We start from the raw sequence: 19,186 nt of genomic DNA, 5'->3' as shown, positions 1-19,186 counted from the left end.
AACCTCAACATTGACGCTTTGGAATTTGAGCAAGCTTTCCAAGAAAGGCATTCCCAAAGAGAGCTCAAATGTGTGAAGAAAAAATAATCAGTGAACCTTTGGACAACTTTGGGGCTTAAACGAGTAGTAAACACCTCTCTACATACTTTATGATATACTTGCTGAGTCAAGGACTGCTAGGATCATAAAAACAGTAATCGACTTCCAAGAATGCGTGTGTTCCCATTTGGATGAAATACCCAGTGTGACCAAATTCCCCAGTGAGGTAGCTTAGTTTGGCAACAGTCTCTTCAGCACATTAAAGTTTATTTGCTCAATGAAGGATGAGGTTAAATTAGTGCATATATACTAGTAGCTAGAACTTGAGGTAGTTATATGTTTTAGTCAAAAGCAATGTCTTCCAGCTCACTGTAAACCCTACTTTGTGATTTATACAGCACAGGATGCTGACCTGAATGAAAGCTAGTTTTGTGGTGTAACCTGTGTTGTGCTTCTGTGATGCAACAACCAGTTAGGAAAGCCACCTACACCTTTCCCAGTTGATGTAGTTTTTGAAGTTTTAAAAACACTTTTAAGCATTTCATTTTCAAAAATAATATGTGCATTACTAGTTATAAAAGTGAAATTTCTACAATGTCATAATCAGCCATGCAGCTAGAGATTTGCCCTCATTCTAACAACAAAGTATAAAATAAGTTGTAAATTTAAAAAAGTATTTGCAGGGCCGGCCCCGTGGCTTGGCAGTTAAGTGCGCGCGCTCTGCTGCTGGCGGCCCGGGGTTCGGATCCCGGGCGCGCCCCGACGCACCGCTTCTCTGGCCATGCTGAGGCCGCGTCCCACATACAGCAACTAGAAGGATGTGCACCTATGACATACAGCTATCTACTGGGGCTTTGGGGGGAAAATAAATAAATAAATAAAATCTTTAAAAAAAAAAAAAAAAAGTATTTGCATTACATTAATTTAATATTAACATGAGAATAAAAAGTCCATTCTTTTTGATGAGTTGTAGGCTTGTGTACTATGGGCTAATGAGAAACCTGAGAACACCAGGACTTTCTGTGCGCTGAATGCAGTTATTGAACCCCCGGATTACATAAGTACTTTTAGAAGCATCTTGGCAGGGGCCGGCCTGGTGGCGCAAGCAGTTAAGTGCGCATGATCTGCTGCGGCGGCCCGGGGTTCACTGGTTCAGATCCCGGAGCGTGCACTGATGCACTGCTTGGCAAGCCATGCTGTGGCACCGTCCCATATAAAGTGGAGGAAGATGGGCGTGGATGTTAGCCCAGGGCCAGTCTTCCTCAGCAAAAAAACAAAAAAAAAAAAAGAGGAGGATTGGCAGATGTTAGCACAGGGCTGATCTTCCTCACCAAAAAAAAAAACAGCATTTAGGGATTTTCCTGATAAGAACAGTAGTGATTGCATAAAAGGAAAAGACAGCCCAGATACAAAATGAAATCAGAAACGAGTCTTAGTAGACTAGAGTGGGAAGAATTTTAACAAATATGTAAAAAGTTCTTCCCATGCATTAATTTTCCAGATACCCTTAAAATGTTATCCCTTATCACTCAAAATACGTAAAAGAGGTAGGTGATCCATCATTCTGCATGAGAATGTGAGTCATTACAAAATGTGTAAAACACTAGTACATGCTGCTTAAAATCATATGGAAATGTACATGTACTCTATAAGAATAGATACCATTTCTTTAAAGTTTTTTAAATGAATAATAAATGCTGCTAAAGAGAATTATTTGAAAGTTATATTTTAGAGTCCCAAATATTTTTTTGAAGTAACTTATCTGAATTGTACCCTAAGATGTTACTCAGTGCTGTCTTCTTTTTAACAGGTAATATGAAGATATTAAAGCTAGAAATTGGAACTAGAAAATCCAGAGAATTCAAGATGTATTTTTTTAAATGACAGTTAAATTGAACTCATCTGATTACACTTAAAAGTTGATTGCACAGTTACTGAATCCCAGGATTATAGTTTATTTCAGGTAAACTTTCTTCTATTTTAAAAATTTTTACTGAAATATCTGTTGCTAGTGTAAATGTAAATCTTGAATTTTTGTTTTTTAATATGTTCTCTAAATGTAACTATTCTTTGTAAGCTATTTAAAATAAATTTGAAAATCTTTCCTCTTTCAAGTGAATGCCAGTACTGTGATCTTGAAATGATTAGCAGCAGTCAGTCTTTATTGACAGAGTCCACGTTTGCAAATTTGCCTACTCAAATGTGTCTGTAACCCCAAATCAGTGTGCGCGGCGCTTCTGCAGTTGTCTGTGGACACCCAGAGTGGTACGAATTGTGAGTTGCCTGAAACACATGTTCCCAGTTGAGGTTGAACAGGAGGCTGCTCTGCCTTCTTGTTTCAGCTCTCAAACTGTCAACACCTGTCCTTTTCACGGTCTATTTAGTGTCACGTTCTGAAATTTTGTGCTTTTTGTTGGTGATTTCATAGTTTGAAATGGCCCCTAAGCATAGTGCTGAAGTGTTTGTTGTCTACTGGTCCTAAGCACAAGCAGCCTGTGACGTGCCTGACAGAGAAAACACGCGTTAGATAGGCTTCTTCAGGCGTGAGCTCCCGTGCTGCTGGCCAGGTCAGTGTTACCAGAGCAGCGGTAGGTCCCGGAGCCTAATGTTGAGAGTGGCAGTGGCAGTGGCTGAAACTGCTATTCCAGAAAGTACATGAGTAAGTTCATGTTTCTTTTGCCAGTGCTAATATGCAAAACAGTGGTGCCCACTTGTAGGTGCTGAGAGAAATCAAGGTTATTGCCACTTGACGCGTCTGAAGGCCCTCGTCTACTACATCAGCGTGGTCCTTATTTCCTTTAAGCAGGTGTTTATAAATCTCTTACTTTCATAATCCCTAAGATATAAAATGTCTTCTAAATCTGGGAGGATAGCTCTTTCACCAGTATTACAAGCTGGAACTTGTACTCATCTTAAAACCCCTAGGCTTGGTTTCCTTGAATTTTTGCTCAGGGCTGGATTGAAAGGCAATTCCTGTTGAACCGATTTCCCCATAAAGAATATGCTTTGAAAAATACCTCAGTAAATGAGAAATTTTTCATGATATTATCAAGTAAAAAAATACATCAGATAACAGAGTTCATAAAAAAGAACTTTAATTTAAGGCACTGTTGTCCAAAGTTAAATGAGGGATAACAGCCCACACGATGCCCCTTGCTCTCCTCCTCAGACAGGTCACCTGCCCTACCACAGGCAGGAGGGTACAGATCCCACTCAGCAAGCAATTTTACATGACAGTCCCTCAGTGATATTACCTCCCAAAGCACTGACTGATGTTTTTCCTTAAAACAAAAAAATGACTATCATTTTAGACTACTAACAGAACTAATGAACATCTCAAGAGAAAAAACAGAAAACTATACCAGCTATTATAGCCTCAAAAAAGGTTTCTAAGAGTCCCCATGTTTATAAGAGGCCCAAGAAATGCATTTATTGTGTTGTCTATTAAGTCTTCGTAACAAGAAAGGATAAAGTTACATGTATGTCCTTGGTTCAAACTGTGCTTAATGAGAAGTTAAGAGCTATGCACATAAATGGGTTCAAGGATCAAATCCCTGTTCGCCACTTGATTCAAAACACTCAAGTGACTTCCCCTCAAGGGCAATACAGTAAATTCTTAAGATGGTCTTCATTCACTCTCATTAAATACTACTTTTAACATTGGAAGCTTAGGAAAACTGGATTCTTCACTTATCAGAAGCCCATAACTTGGGTTTTAAACAAAAACAGGCACTTTGCTCTTTAGTGCTCAAGACCTCATCTCCTTTTTTGCAATAACTTTTTTGAGGATAACCATTCTTCCTATGGATAATCATCAGCAAGACACCTTTGTGACATATTTTTCTAAGTTCTCACCAGAAACTCATCTAAAGGAAAAAGTCATCCAGGAAAGCAAAACTGCTTTAAGTAGATAAAGTGTTGTTTATATGCATTAGACTAAGCAATCCACTCAGGGTTTTAACAGTTTTACAAATGCAATCACAGTACAGCTGAACAATGAGTGGGGTGGTTCTGATGAGGTATTACTTTGACATTTTGGTCTCAGAAGGCGTTTCCCCAGTATCCAATGTCTTCAACAACCGGAAAAGGCCAGCAGCTTCTCTTATCCTACTGAATTCAATACAGAATGCCTGCACTTCTATAAACAAGTCCTGCACATTGATAATTTTGTTACGGATCAAGGATTGGAGAAAGACACACACAAGACGCACCAAACGATTCTGAAAAAGAAAAAACAAGTTTTAGTGTGCCCATTTTCTTGGCAGGTATTCATCAAATTTACAGAAATTTCTATTACTTACCTGCATATATTTATCCTTAATTTGTTCACAAGTAGAGATGCAATTTGATATATAAAGGTGAATAAATTCAGGAGGTAGATCAACAGCTGTGGTTAGTCTGTTTCATAAAGTTAGAAAGTTAGGGCTGTTAATTTACTTGCTAACATTAAAAAACACTTAACCATAAAATATAAAATTTCTTTTGGGCATTTAGTGAAAACTTCTGATATATGATCCAATTACCTAGTTTTAAATATACTTATGCAAATAAACCTAAGAGCCATACCCTTGTTAATAAATGACACTTCCATTTTTAAGTCTATACTTAGCATTACACATTATAATTACTCATTAAGCAATTATTTTTTTTGAGCACCATGTCCCTGTTCTTCGTTGAATCGTAATTCATAGTTACTGTCTTCCAAGTTCTAATAACCTTGACAATTATTCTATTGATTTAAGTAACATTTGCTAAATCTCGATTACACATAAATGCTATGCAAAGCAGTGTGTCTAAAGGAAGGTCTAAGTTCAGTAACTGAATAGTACAATATGTAACTAAATGCTAAAATGAGGTGTTTGTAAAAAGAGTTAAGTGAAAAGACTTGGGAAAAAAGTCTTAAAAGGGCAAGTTACTTACAATGAAACCTGAGGAGAGAAGTGTTCCTTATAACTAAGTAAATAGTCTGAGTAAAGTTTGGAATCAGGGATTAGCATGGCATATTCAGGAACACGACAGGAAAGACCTGGCTGGAATGTAACAAAAGGCATGGTGGCGTATCAGAGTCCCTTTAGAGTCTTGAAGGGGGAGGCTGGTATTTTCTAAAGGATTCTGTGGAATGTTTTACGGAAAACAAAGGTGGGGTGGGAATTTCAGATCAAGGTATGCTAGACTAACTATACAGTATGAACTTCCAAGAGGATTCTAAACTTATTTGACTATAGAACTTTTGTCCATAAGGCACTCAGGAGCTAGTGCTCCAAGGAAACACTGCCATAGGCTGCTGCAGTCTTGAGATTTGTGTGTGTCGTCAAGTCTGTTTCACACTGAAGGGTAATGCACTGTGATAGGTGCTGGGGGTGGGGAGGCGCAGACCTTGTTCTTGAAATTATTCTCAATAAAGAATAATATTGATAAAAACATGCAGTTATTCTTGGACTAACTGCCAAATGTCTGGTAAGACAATAACTGCTCCCAGAATGCAGTGAAGGGGAAGAGGTGAGCACTCCGCGCCCGGTCAGTCCAGGGGACTGGAGCGGGACGCAGCCCTGAAAGAACAGAGTCTAAGAGAAGGGGAAGGCTTGACAAGGAGAGGGCAGAAATGGAGTAGCGTGTTTTCAACAAGCGGCTAACCAGTTTTGCCAGTGATAGAAATCAAGTCGAAAACCTCACACTTCCTCCCTTTCCCACCCCAAAAAGCACAGACTCTCCTGTGCACACTTGCCATCACTTGGTTTCCAGCTAGACTTTCTTTCACTGGTTGATTAACTTAAAAAGACGTAGTCTAGTGCAACTTCAAGTAGGTTAAAAAAATTATAATTCCCAACTTAGAAATGAACATTCAAAAAATGTGCTCTAATTGAAATTCAGTTGCCTGGCACCCAGAATGGATTTCCCCAGTTAGCAGAAGGACCATATAATTGAGCACCCAAAACAGGACACCATAGGAAAGGGAGCCCACAATAAGCCTAAACTGGGACTACTTCAGGCAAACCTAGACATATGGCCACCCTATATATAAACAGCCTAATACAACAGCAGGCTCCCAAGCCTATTAAATTCACAATTTACCTAAAATGTATCTGTAAGGAAAATAATATGAAATGGGAAAACATGTACAGAGCACATCAAGAAGGGAATGCATTATGTTTCCCTGACAGACAGTGACAACAGTCAGGAGACTGAGAGTTAAGAAAGGTTGAGAGAAGAGTCAAGGACTTCTAGGATGACATTCCCAGAATTCTCTCAGCTCTTAAGACCCATACTTTCCCATGATATAGCTGTTAGTCACTAACAAAAAATAATGTAATATCTGTGTTTGTGCAGAGAACATACAACTACACATAGGGAAATAAATTTCAGCAATTAAGTTTCATTTATGCTTCTATTAATGCTAAATATTTGAAATCCTACCCTCAAGTTCTTACTAGTGATGCTAAATTCAGATGCAGTGAACACTATAGCTCAGAATATTTATTTAAAGGGTTTTCTCAGGCTAACAATATCAGGAAAATAAAATCTGTTGCTAGTTCTTCCCTCCTGGCCATTTAATCAGGATCTATAGAACCCCCTCATTTGATTGAGTACAGAAACTTACCGATTTACAACTTCCATTGAATGTAAAGACATGTCCATATTGACCAGGACCGAAAAATACTCAGTGATCTGGCTCGACTGCATTAACTTCAGCAACATTTCTATGGCAACTAGAGGGTTGTTTTCCACTAGGTCAGGAAGTTTGGCTGGAGTGAGGCCAATATGATAAACAAGTTTGGGGTCTTTTTCCAACTCACCAAGGAGCTAAACACAGTCAAATTTTTAAAGAGAAAGAGAGAGGTTCTTGAGTCAAATTAGAAATTTTCTTTCCTGCATACAAAAACAAGTATTTTATACAAAAAGCTATAAAATTATCTGCATTGAACCAACTTCATAAATTTCCCCCTCAAACCCATGATCATCGTCTTGATGTTTTTTATTTTACATTTGAACTGTAAAGATATTAAAATGTAAACACCTTCAAGACAGTTTATAAATAAATATGCTCTTGATTCCTCCTGGGTATTAAACCAGACTCAATATTGTCTCATTGGAGACAGTATTTTCTGGGTTGTAACAATATCGTCTTTAAGTCCTTTGTAGGTTTTCTTCTGTCACCTGTTATAACCAAAAATGTTTTTTTTTTGGTGAGGAAGATTGACCCTGAGCTAACATCTGTGCCAGTTTTCCTCTATTTTGTATGTGAGATGCCGCCACAGCATGGCTTGATGATCAGTGTGTAGGTCCATGCCCGGGATCTGAACCCTCGAACGCCGGGCCGCGCAAGCAGAGCACGCAAACTTAACCACTACGCCACCAGGCCGGCCCCCACCAAAAATAATCTTAATTACTAACTAGTTCTCCCAAAAGCACAGACTGGAGAGAAACGAGGAACATCAGGAAGAGTAGCCCAGCCCAGCCGCAGGTGCAGAACGGAAATACCTGAGCAGGGAGCAAGAGGAAGAGGGAGCTCTGACCACACTCACCAGTTTCGCAGTGTTTTAGTTCAACTCACACTCACACTATGTGATCCAAATTGGTATCCTCAAAAACAAATTTTTTCTGCCAAATAAGTCCTCTTTCTTTTAAATTTTCTATGCTCTTTCCCCTCTCTACTGGTATGTACCACTGTGGACTATACTTCAGGATGGTCTAGTAAGCAAAGTGAACTACAAACATAGCTATTACTTGACTTTGAAAATAATATTTTTGGTGGTAAACTGGATTGAAGATGTCAGTATCTCCTGATAAGTTCTAATGTGAAGGTATGTAAATTGAATAAAATTCACCAACCAGAAACCACCCACAGGTGTCCCTGCGTTTCCCCGAGGGGAGTCTTATAGTTGGGAAGTGGGGACTATTTTGAATCTCAGATCCACCACTAACCAGCTGTGTGATGGAAGCTAGTTTACTTTCCCTGGGCCTCATTTTCCTCCTCCATAAAATGTTAATAATTCCACTTACCCTCAGCAGAGTGACTGTCCAGCTCACGTGTAACAGTGTACGCAACGTGCCCAGCTAGCACACGGCAGGAGCAAAGTGCCAAAGTGAGACCCATCCTATCCCTCCTCTCCCAGAGGCAAACTGATCCCAACAAGAGTTGGTACCTCTTTAGTCATCAGACTTCTTGCTCCACCAGAGTGGGAGGGGCAGAACAAAGCTTCAGAGATCCAAAAGACTTTGGATCTCAGAAACTTCCTACTGCTGGCTGATGCTGACAAGATCATTTTACTGTGTCATTTATCACTATGAAAAACAAAAAGAAACACTTGATGCATTAAAGATAAGAAAATGTTTACAATAAATACATACCTGTGTTTGTTGAGGAGAAGATAAGGGGCTTTTGAAGGCTTTGGCCATTATTCGCTTGATCTCTACACCAGTGCTATTCTTAACACACATGGATTTATCCCACTGAATCACATGGTCAGGCTCTGTCGGATTTAGCCAAGCCAGCTCATCCTCACAGATGTGGAGGGGTGGTGGCGGACGAATAAACTCTGGCCGAAAATGGCCTGTAATGAGAGCAGTAATATTTGACTGCTTCTATCAGTAAGCTAACACCTACACACTTGTCTACATCTCACAGGTATTTCACTTAATGATGTACACTAATACCTCTTTTAATAAGGATAATGCGATAAAACCCTGAAGACTTCAAAATGAGAAGCAAAAATGATATAGAAAGTCAGGGTTTTAGTCAGAATACAAACAAGAAAATGAAACACTGGTAAAAGATTATTATGCCAGAGACCAAACCTATCTATTTTTGGAAAGGAGAGGAAAGCATTACCACAATCTGACAACTCGAATTCAAGCATGGTCACCACTCATAGCAAAAGGACACAACTTACTATATTGGTGACAGTCTTTTGATGGGAAAAATGAAATACTATTTAATCTCACTCATCCTATTCTTAGTTATCACTATTTTATTCACTATGATTTGTACTAGTTTTATCTTTGCATCTTATAACCTTGAAATGGCAGGGGGAAAAAAGTATGGTTCACTTTTGACATTCTCAAATGAACCTGGAGACTTGCATAAATCCCTAAATTCACAAATGCCATATTCACTTTCATAAAACAGTAAAAATATAACAGGAAAATGAAGTGACTCAACTTAATACCTCAACTATTTTATAAAACAAGATTGATCCCTAAGTTATAAACCCACTAAAATAAACGCTGGCTAGGACTTCTGCTGAACAAATTTCACGCCTCACTTTGGTTTCCACAAGGGCCTAAGAGGGCTGATTCCTGTCATGGAACCTCACCCGTGCCAAATCTGAGGTTATACTCTAGTTTATTGAAAATGTTTTCTGGCTAAGAATCATCCCTTTCTCTTAAACTACACTCTCTCTTCACTTATATCACCAGAACTAGCATCTGAATCTCTTTTCAGACCATTTACAGAAAGAAAGTTTTTAATATTTCACGAGAAGTACTATTATGTGATCCCGTTCCTGGGAGGCAGGAGGCCTGGTGTTCAGCTGGCTCACTCACTATCCGGTTGATTTGCTTTCCACAGAGCTTTCTGGTGGCCCTTGCAAGTCCAAGTTGTCCCTGAGCAAGTATTAAATAAAACCACATGTGCCACAGACCTTCAGACACACCTGTGACTGGCTGAGACTTCAAATATTAAACCCAATTATGTCAAAGATCTACTGTAAATGGCATAAAAAGTCAAAGTGTAAGTTTTAAACTCATGGTGACACTATAATCTGGAGCACATGTTCTTATCCCTAAGCAGAGAGCATGCTTTCATCATTAAAACCACATAGAAGCCTATAAAACCAAAAGATGCAGCCACAGTATTTCAAGTTCAATAGGTGTTTTCTTTGAATTAAAGTAAATTAAGAGCTCTAAGTAAAACTTTCCAACGGAGAAGGTGATGGTAATATGATCAAAAAAGAGGTATAAAACAAAAAGGTGTAATAAGCTACAAAAATAGACTCCTTTCAGCAATATCAGAGAAGATATATATCTTCATGTATGCTAATGATAGGTGTATAATAAAAAACTTGGTATGTAATTTTACTAGAGAAGAAACTTTTAGTGAGCAGCTCTACTATGTTCTAGACCCTATACTAGGAAGTTTCTCATTAAATTCAAGTTTAAGGAGCAACAAAAATAACATGATGTTTCAGAAAACCAAAAAGTTTCAGGGGATGCTGCTAAAATAAAACCAAGAGTATAAAATTATATATACTTACTTTCAATAGGTGGCTTTGGTCCACTGACTAAAGCTTCTGTGATCTGAGAGGCAACTGAGCTGTCAAATCCAGAATTAGAAGAGTCCGGGTCTGGGTCACTGAGAATACTAGGGAAGCTAGCCTTACTCTGGGTTGGCAATTCAGACTGGCGTTCTGAAAAAGGTTAGAATAGGACACATTTTAAAACTGCGGGCACCACAGGACACTGGAAAGACCAGCTACTAACTGGAGACAGCTGTCTGCAGTACATAGAAAAAACGGCCAGTCAGAATATGTACATTTTTTTCAAAACACCTACAAATCAATTTAAAAAAATAGGAAAAAGTGGGCTAATGCCTTCAACAGGCATTTTATTTTAAAAAAAGCTTGAATGGCCAATAAACATCTGAAAAGTTGTTCAATCCTATTAGGAACCAGGGAAAAATCAATTAAAACACAAGATTCGATGACACACCAGAGGGGCAAATACTAACAAGCTTGACCTTATCAGATGCAGAGGAGGACGGCAGGTAAGTCACACACTGCTAATGGGAATGAAAAATAGCACAGCAACTTTGGAAAACAATTTGCCATTACCTAGTAAAGTTTTACATGTGCTTATCTTTCGATTTGGAAGAAACACTTTCACATGTGTGTCAGGAGAATGTGCAAGAATGTTCACAGCAACATTGTGTCCATGACAGTAGACTGGAAAAAGGGCTTGGTGTTCCACTGGATGAATATACCACAACAGCAGCGAAAAGCAGCCAGTACAGTTACACGTCATCACACGGATTCAGCTCACAAATAACGCCCAACAGAAAAAAGTACCAAAAAAACCAGAGTATGATTCCATATATATAAACTTCAAAAATATGCAAAGTTAAACTATAGGCACGCACAGGAGGGAGCGCTATCAAGTGTATCGTGAATGATTATCACAAAAGCCAGGTTAGTGATGGGGGCTGGAGGTAGCAACTGGAAGAAACACACAGGGAGCCCCTAAGTGCTGAAAATATTCCATTTCTTAACATGGATGGTGGTTGCTCCAGGTTCACTTTATTATAACTCCTTAAAATGTACATGCATGTTTTATGAAGTACCATATTTCAGATTTTGTAATTTTAAAAGCACAGATGACTAAATTCCCAATTACTCAAAGAGCTACCAAAGTCAATAAGACCATCAATCCAAGGGAAAAATGGCCAGAGACATATGAAAGATACCTTAGACATATGACAAGATGTTCAACATCATTCATTTAATAGGAAAAACACTAATTAAAATTATCCCAAGATGCCATTTTTTCATCTCAAATTGCTGAAGTACAAAAAGTTGGAAAACATACTATTGACCAAGATGTAGGAAAAATTTTTAAATTGGCACATTGTGTGATCAACTAGTAAGTGTAGGGGTTGGGCAGCAATTTTTAATAAAACCTCTGAAATGAACACTGTCATTGTTAATATGGTAAAATTCTGCCCCTTATAGTTACTTATGTTTAATTTGTCTGCTTGTTTTTAAAGTTAAGAAAAGGCAACTGCATCATCCATACATACACCTTTGGTCCATGGAGCCCACTGTAAGACACCTGAATTTCAGGCCTCTGCACAGATGATCTGTGTAGCTAGCTCCAGAGAAGACAGGTGTACTTAGTTGTCTGTTTTGTTTTGTTTTTGTTTTTGTTTTGCGAGGAAGATCGGCCCTGAGCTAACATCCATGCCAATCCTCCTCTTTTTGCTGAGGAAGACTGGCCCTGGGCTAACATCCGTGCCCATCTTCTTCCACTTTATGCGGGAGGCCACCTCAGCATGGCCTGACAAGCGGTGCGTCGGTGCGCGGCCGGGATCCGAATCCGGGCCGCCAGCAGCTGAGCGCGCGCACTCAACCACTATGCCACGGGGCGGCCCCTACTTAGTTGTTTTTGTTTGTTTGTTTGTTTGCACTTGTGAAAATGAGTAGGTTGGGACACCTTCAGTCCGGGTGGGGACAGCAAGCTCAGCCACTGTGCCAGGCTTCTCCATCCTAACTCCCGTCACGCAAGCCCTCTGAGCTTCACACACCTGAGAACTTCCTCACAGGCTGACTCCAGTCATCACAAGCTGAAAGAGAGGTCAGATTTTGAAAACAAATTTACTGAAGACAAAGCTAGAACCCTCAGAATATACAGGGCTGCTGAGTAAGGTGATTGAAATTGCCTACCACCTCCGGAATCCAATTTTCATACTACCTTTGGTTAAGGAAATAATCATTTTATTTCTGTTAATAGATTGTTATCCGGCACTAGTGGCTAATAAGTACTTTTGTGTACCTCCAACCTTAAAAGTCTTAAAAAGATTTCTCTTGGTTTCAGAAAATAACCATTGTTATTACCCAGTAGTTAAAAAGTGAGGTTCAGAATGCTCCACGGGAAAAGTAGTTTACTGAAAGATGTCACCTTCTATAAGAAGCCAAATGTCTCAGGTGCATGAAGCCTAAGAAGGATGGGGGGGGGGGGGCACTGTCAAAATTGATCCTGCACCTCACTTAATCATGAGGTCAAGGGTTCAAAAATCTGGCTCTATATTAGAATTTCCCTAATGAATCATTCTCAAGTGATAAGACCCAGACATCTGTATGTTTGATTAGAGCAGGTGAGCAAAGGCTGCCTTGTCCTATCCTTCAGGACTCAGAGGCTTTCTCTGACCACCCAGTTCAAGACGGTCCCTCTAGTATTTTCTGTCATGACAAACTTTTGCTTCAAGAGCACCTACTGGGGCCAGCCCCATGGCACAGTGGTTAAGTGCACACACTCCGCTGCTGGCAACCTAGGGTTCAGATCCCAGGTACACACTGACGCACTGCTTGTCAAGCCATGCTGTGGTGGCGTCCCACATAAACTAGAGGAAGATGGGCACGGATGTTAGCTCAGGGCCAGTCTTCCTCAGCAAAAAGAGGAGGACTGGCATGGATGTTAGCTCAGGACTGATCTTCCTCACAAAAAAAAAAAAAAAAAGAGCACCTATTCACTTGCCTGTGTGTGTGTAATGCAGAACGTGCCAAAACAAGGTTGAAACAGAAGAACAAAGTAGAAGTCTCACACTTCCTGATTTCAAAACTTACTACAAAGCTACCGTAATCAAAAGTGTGGTACTGGACTAAAGGCAGACATATAGACCAATGATATAGAATAGAGCCCAGAAATAAACATCTGGTCAAATGATTTTCAACGAGCGTGCCAAGAGCACACTGTTTTGGCTCTTCAGGGTCCTTGAGATTCCATGTGAATTTTATGATGAGTTTTTCTATTTCTGCAAAACACATTGTTGGGATTTTGACAGGAATGGCGTTGAATCTGTAAAATGCTTTAAGTAGAATTGACATCAAGAAAATTTTTTGAAACAAACTAAATTTTATCCACCATTCTTTTTATATTGGAAAAGCAATCAATTCAAGTGAAAACTCAAAATGAATTTATACGCCATATTAGCAAGGATCCAGTACTGAAGCTATGTTTTCCATAGAAGATACTAAGCTGTTAGCAGTTACAAAGACCTTAAAATTTAAGTGGAGTACCTCAAGAGAAAAAAGGTCTAACGCTACCACACAAGAAGGCCCGAACCACCGATTCCTCCTTACCAGCCAAGGCTAGCTGAAGCCCACTAATGTCCACAGACTGGCCCATGTTTCCGACGTCCATCAACGCAATCTGTCGAGGTGTCTTTTTGAAGAGTTCTCTTGGGGGTGCCAGCATCAGCTGGGAAAGAAAGAACTTTTCTGGTGGAGTTATAGGAGGTAAAAATCCTGTAAATAAAAATGTATAACGATTTCTCCAATGGTTATTCTTAAAAATTAACTTGAATATGGTAAAATTAACATTTGCTACTTGCCATCTCAACTCATATTTTTAAAGACAAAATTATAATTAAATTTTAGTTAACCAAATATATACATTTATGAAAATGTAATTAATGGTCATTTGAAATTCTATGATTTGTGGCAATATCATTGAAATTTATGGTTTTTGTAGCTATTAAGAATTTTGTTTTCTAACATGCCTCAATTCTGCAAAGGCTAAAGCTTACATATGCAAGCAAAAACACAACTACGGCACTCAGAAACGCTGGTCTGTCTGTCTGCTGCTACCAGCAACTGTGTACAAGTTGAAGAGACAAGGAAGCAATCACCAGTAATGCAAATACACTTCACGTACCTGCTCCAGTGCACAGGGCAGCTAAACATTCCCACAGTGCTGAATGTTGCTTCCCTTTTGTCCCATATTCAATTACTCAACAAGCTTCACCCATCCAACAGCAGCAATACCACCAGACTCCCTTCCCTCATGTCCAACCGCACCACCCTCCCTGCCCCCAACTACAGGACAGCCTTCCTGATTTCCCCAGCTCCCAGTTTTGACTCCGGCCTAGTTTTGACCCACAGTCCCGACTCCCACTTACTATTTAATCATATTTCTAGGTACAAATCTGCTCATGTTACTTAACCTGTTAACACAGAATTAAACCCAAACTTCTGCACCATTATAAGGCTCTTCATAATCTGGTTCTGACCCACTGTCCTAATCCCATCTCTTGAACTCCCCTCCAATCCATGTATCCTACACTCCAGTTGCACAAAATCTCCCCGCTTCTCTGATTCCTGATTTCTAAACATCCAATACACCCAGTTCTTTAAGAATAAAGGAAATAGGGGCCAGCCCGGTGGCGCAGTGGTTAAGTTTGCGCGTTCTGCTTCGGCAGCCCAGGGTTCAACGGTTCGGATCCTGGATGCGGACCTACTTACTCGCCGCTCATCATGCCATGCTGAGGCAGCGTCCCACATAGAAGGACCTACAACTAAGATATACAACTATATACTGGGGGGCTTTGGGGAGAAAAAAAGAAAAAAAAAACAGAATAAAAGAAATAAAGGGCCACATCCTTCCCAAACCACCCCCCATCTCTCATCAACATCCACCAAAAACATCACTCCCTCTGAGAATCTCGCAAGCTATGCAGGTAGACGTTCCTCTGTGCTCCCAAGCATTCTGAGACACCTACTACATACAGCCCTTACCACACTGCATCCTATGTTTACGCCTCCCCAACCAGATCACAAGCTTCTTGAGAGCTGAGAAGCCATCTTATTTACTTCCAGATACATTCTCAACTCTGGCTCTGCATTAGAATCATCTGAAAAACTTATTAAAAATATACCCATTATATGCTCACCCTACACGTACAGTATCATAAGCCTTGGCATTGATACTCCCTCGGCTGTGTATTTCAGCACTGTCCCTACCTTTAATAAAAGTAATGATAATAATGGGTAACATTCATCACAGATACTTTTATTCCTCATAATAACTCTACCAGCTAAGAATTATCATCTGCATTTTACAGATGAAGAAACTGAGACACAGACAGGTAAAATAACCAATCCATGGATTCCTTCTCTGGCAAATTTGTGTTTACAATGCAGTCTATGGACTACATCTGGGTATAGACTCCTTGCATTTGAGAGCGACATTATATGTCCTTTTCCTAACCTGTCCTTCAGAATTCAAAGGGTCCTCTGACCTAAATCCCACACTGTCCCCATCCTCTGGTAAGGGCACCCCAGGGTGGTAGGTTTTGACCACTCATACACATGCTGCATTCCCTTTCTGGGCATTCTCAAACTTCCTGAAAGCCAGGTTCAGTACTTGGACCCTAAGGGCATCTCATCCAACACAAAGGTTGCCCCTTTGATAAGAGCAATGCAGAAAACCAACGAGAAAATGCTTTAGATCCAGAGGGGATGCCAGGCAGAACACCAGCCGGCTTATAATGTAGAAGTCCTCCTGTGCTGCGAAAAACTCCGCTATTAACTCAAAATCCGCTACCCTAACCTCTGACTCCTTGTATAGCAGCCCCTACCCATAGAGTGACCTGCCCTTTTACCCACTGGTCAAGTACCATAAGATCAAGCTGTTTCCCACCTCCGCCTGCTTCCTCTACAACACTGGTCCTTGTCTAAGTCTTCTAGGTACCTTTATCCCTCATCACCATCGCCTCTGTGCCTTTCTCCTCTCCTGGCTGCAAGTCTTCTCCTAAAGTCACGTCTCATATAGTATCTCTTGCTTGAGTTGAAAAGAAAAAGAAAGGGAGCCTCGCACGGAACCCACTGATCAGATCTTACCCGTGCTGTATTTGACATAACGTCCAGTAGTCATGCGTTTTCTAATCTAAGCGGTGAACGAGACTACCTTCTATCCTCTGCCCCCATCCCATTATCCAAGTACACCTAGCAGCCCAACAAAGGTGGCTGCAAAGTCCTTAACCGCTATTTAATGTGTATTTCCGTCCAACAACTTCTTCGGGTTCTGAACAACGACTTCTATTTACTCGTCTGAGACTGAAAAGCAGGGGCAGATCCAGTGTGTCATCAGCTACAATTTTACACACCTCAGACGGGCTTTACAAGCAAGAGCTGTATTTGAAGCACTAAAAATGTCAAGCCCCACACTGAACTGCATGATTTCACGGTCTGTACTGTTGAGAGGAATAATTTTCGGTGCCATGAATTGATCATTAAGCTCCCATTTCTCCACACTTGATAGTGTCGAGGGGGCGGATTTCAAAAGGAGATAATTTCACTTGCGGGTGCATTCCCAAAAGCGCAGGTGGAAAACTGGTGCCTCCGAGTCTCCCCACCGCGCACCGGGCGGGGGCAGGGCGGCGCGCCCCCGGCGTACCTGAGAGCGGGGGCCGGTCGGGCTCCTGGCCGCCGCGGGCGGGCGGGGCGGGGTTGAGCAGGTGCGCGAAGCTGGCGGCGAAGGGGTTGGCGGCGAGCGGCTCGGTGCGGTACATCTCCCAGAGCAGGTAGAGCGCGGTGAGGCGCTGCGCCGCGCTGGGCAGCAGGTCCGGCTGCTGCAGCAGCATGACGAGCACCGAGCCCAGGCGGAAGTGGTCAGCCTTGCTGAAGTAGTGGTGGAAGGCGGTGGACAGGCCCTCGAAGGTGCTGCCGCCGCCCGCCTCCTCCGAGATGATGCTCAGCAGGCTCGAGAGCTCCTTCGGGGTCAGGCTCATCCTGCCCGCCGGGCCCCCGGGGCCGCCACTCCCCGGCCCGGGCCCGCCTGCTCCGCCTCTGCCGCCGCCGCCCGAGCCGGAGCCCCCCGGGCCGCTCCTGGACGTCGACCCCGCCGCTTCCCGGGCCCCCCTTTGCTCCCCGGCGGTGAGAAGCCGGCCAGACGCCGCGCTCGCACCGCCGCCGGGCATCAAAGTCCTTCCCGTCCTGCTTCCCGGCCGAAGTGGCCCTGCCGCCGGCTCGCGCCGTCCCCGCGGCCGTAAAGCGCGCTGTGACACGACAGCGTCGCAAACAAAACACGCCGGGAAGCCAGACGGCCGCGGAAGAGAGGGACAGCCCGGAGCGAAAGCGAGGCTGGTGCAGCGAGGCCAGGGAGAGGATCGGCGACGCTGGGTGGGCGGGGCGAAGCGGCCGGACGTGGAGGCGGGGCCTGCAGGAGGGGCGGGAGCCGCCGGCAGGGGTTTGGGCGCGCGCTGAGGAAGACGCGCGTGGCAGCCGGGCGCGGGGGGTGCGTCTGCGCCTGTGCAAGGGAAAGAGGACGGCTTGTGAGCCCCCGGGGCACTGCCTGGTACCAAACGGTCCCAAATGCGGGCTTCATTGTTGTCGGGAGAAATGCACCTTAGATTCTAATAGCTCCCTTAATGTACCGCACATGACTATTTATGGAAAAAAATTTTTAAATGCAAATAACTGAAGACACCATCCTTTCTCATAAGCCAAGTTAATTCCCATCTTACAATCGTTTTTGCGGAAATGGAGTCATATTGTACGAGAGCTTTTGTACACGGTTATTTTTAAGGAGATTTCGGGGAAATTTTTCCAATAAATATTCACTTATAAAACTGTTGTGCGACTTTTGACTTAGCCTGCCCTAGGGCGCTGATCCTGGGTGTCGGCGGCGCGTGGGCACCCTCCGGGGAGCCTTTAAAAATGCTGGTGCCGGGGCCCTGCCCCGGAGATGATGGCTCAGGTATTAGGAAACAAAAAACAGAAACCCTTTCCCAGGTGACTCTAATGTGCACTCGGGGCTGAGAACGGCCGAGTGACGTCTCCCACACCTGCCCAGCTCCTAGCTAGACCTCCAGAAACGTGCCCACAGGGCAGGCCTGGGAATTCCGCCCTGCGCTCAACAATGGTGGCAGCTCAAGAATTATCTAGTTAAGCGCCACCTTAATTCTAAAGTAAAAGTGAAGGAAGAGAAATTGCCAATTAGCTTGAAAGTACTCTCATTTTATTGTTTACTATAGTAAAAAAAACTGTCTTGTGTTTGAACTGTTAAAGTACAAAAATTCAATCTAGTAAATTTACAGATCTAATTGGCTTTATCCAGTGAGTCATGAATCAGGCAGCATCCCATCTAGCAAGTAGAAAGGAGCTCCAAGGACTTGGACAACAATGGAAGGTTTTTTTGTGTGTGCGTGAGGAAGACCAGCCCTGAGCTAACATCCATGCCAATCCTCCTCTTTTTTTGCTGAGGAGGACTGGCCCGGAGCTAGCATCGGTGCCCATCTTCCTCCACTTTATGTGGGACGCCGCCACAGCATGGCCCAACAAGCGGTGTATTGGTGTGCTCCTGGGATCCAAACCAGGGCCACCAGCAGCGGAGCGAGAGCACTTAACAGCTGCATCACTAGGCCAGTCCCTGGAAGGTTTTTATAGGCAGAATGAGGGTGAGACCAAGAGTAGATCATTTCAGGAAAGGTTACTGACAAGAGATTTTCACATATTGAGGTATATGGGGTAAGTATTCAGGTTCAAAACTGGTTTGGCTTGAACTAAAGAAGCCTGACTTCTGGCCTATCAAACATGCATTGTAAATATGCTTAACCATTAGGGAATGCACTCTCTTTTCACCCTGAGCTAACATCCGT

General features: G+C 42.3%; 1 protein-coding gene and 1 long non-coding RNA gene across 5 annotated transcripts; one reads left to right on the top strand and one right to left on the bottom strand.

Moving 5' to 3' along the window:
- Positions 1-3,117: 3,117 nt before the first annotated feature.
- CNOT11 (CCR4-NOT transcription complex subunit 11) lies at positions 3,118-17,630 on the bottom strand. 3 transcript variants are annotated; one of them, XM_087426238.1, is made up of 8 exons: positions 16,984-17,628; positions 13,890-14,054; positions 12,335-12,373; positions 10,293-10,445; positions 8,389-8,591; positions 6,638-6,840; positions 4,341-4,437; positions 3,118-4,259 (listed from the first exon to the last, which is right to left on the bottom strand). In XM_087426238.1, exons 1-8 carry the CDS (start codon positions 17,504-17,506, stop codon positions 4,062-4,064), a joined length of 1,581 nt encoding a protein of 526 aa, XP_087282364.1. In that variant the 5' UTR covers positions 17,507-17,628; the 3' UTR covers positions 3,118-4,061. The 3 variants fall into 3 exon arrangements, with proteins under 3 accessions (XP_087282364.1, XP_004435917.1, XP_087282365.1); XM_004435860.3 differs by lacking the exon at positions 12,335-12,373 and having other exon boundaries at positions 16,984-17,626; XM_087426239.1 differs by lacking the exons at positions 10,293-10,445; positions 12,335-12,373 and having other exon boundaries at positions 16,984-17,630.
- Positions 10,375-14,081, top strand: LOC147912065 (uncharacterized). 2 transcript variants are annotated; one of them, XR_015550321.1, is made up of 2 exons: positions 10,375-10,801; positions 13,694-14,081. It is a non-coding gene; the product is annotated as an uncharacterized LOC147912065 (long non-coding RNA). The 2 variants fall into 2 exon arrangements; XR_015550320.1 differs by lacking the exon at positions 10,375-10,801 and adding an exon at positions 12,190-12,455.
- Positions 17,631-19,186: the final 1,556 nt, after the last annotated feature.

Source organism: Ceratotherium simum, chromosome 40, assembly GCF_057802395.1.
Source record: "Ceratotherium simum simum isolate JZ-2026a chromosome 40, ASM5780239v1, whole genome shotgun sequence".
In the NCBI taxonomy this organism is placed as follows: domain Eukaryota; kingdom Metazoa; phylum Chordata; class Mammalia; order Perissodactyla; family Rhinocerotidae; genus Ceratotherium; species Ceratotherium simum.
Note: the sequence above shows the minus strand (reverse complement) of the source record. Positions and strands in the feature narration are given on the sequence as shown.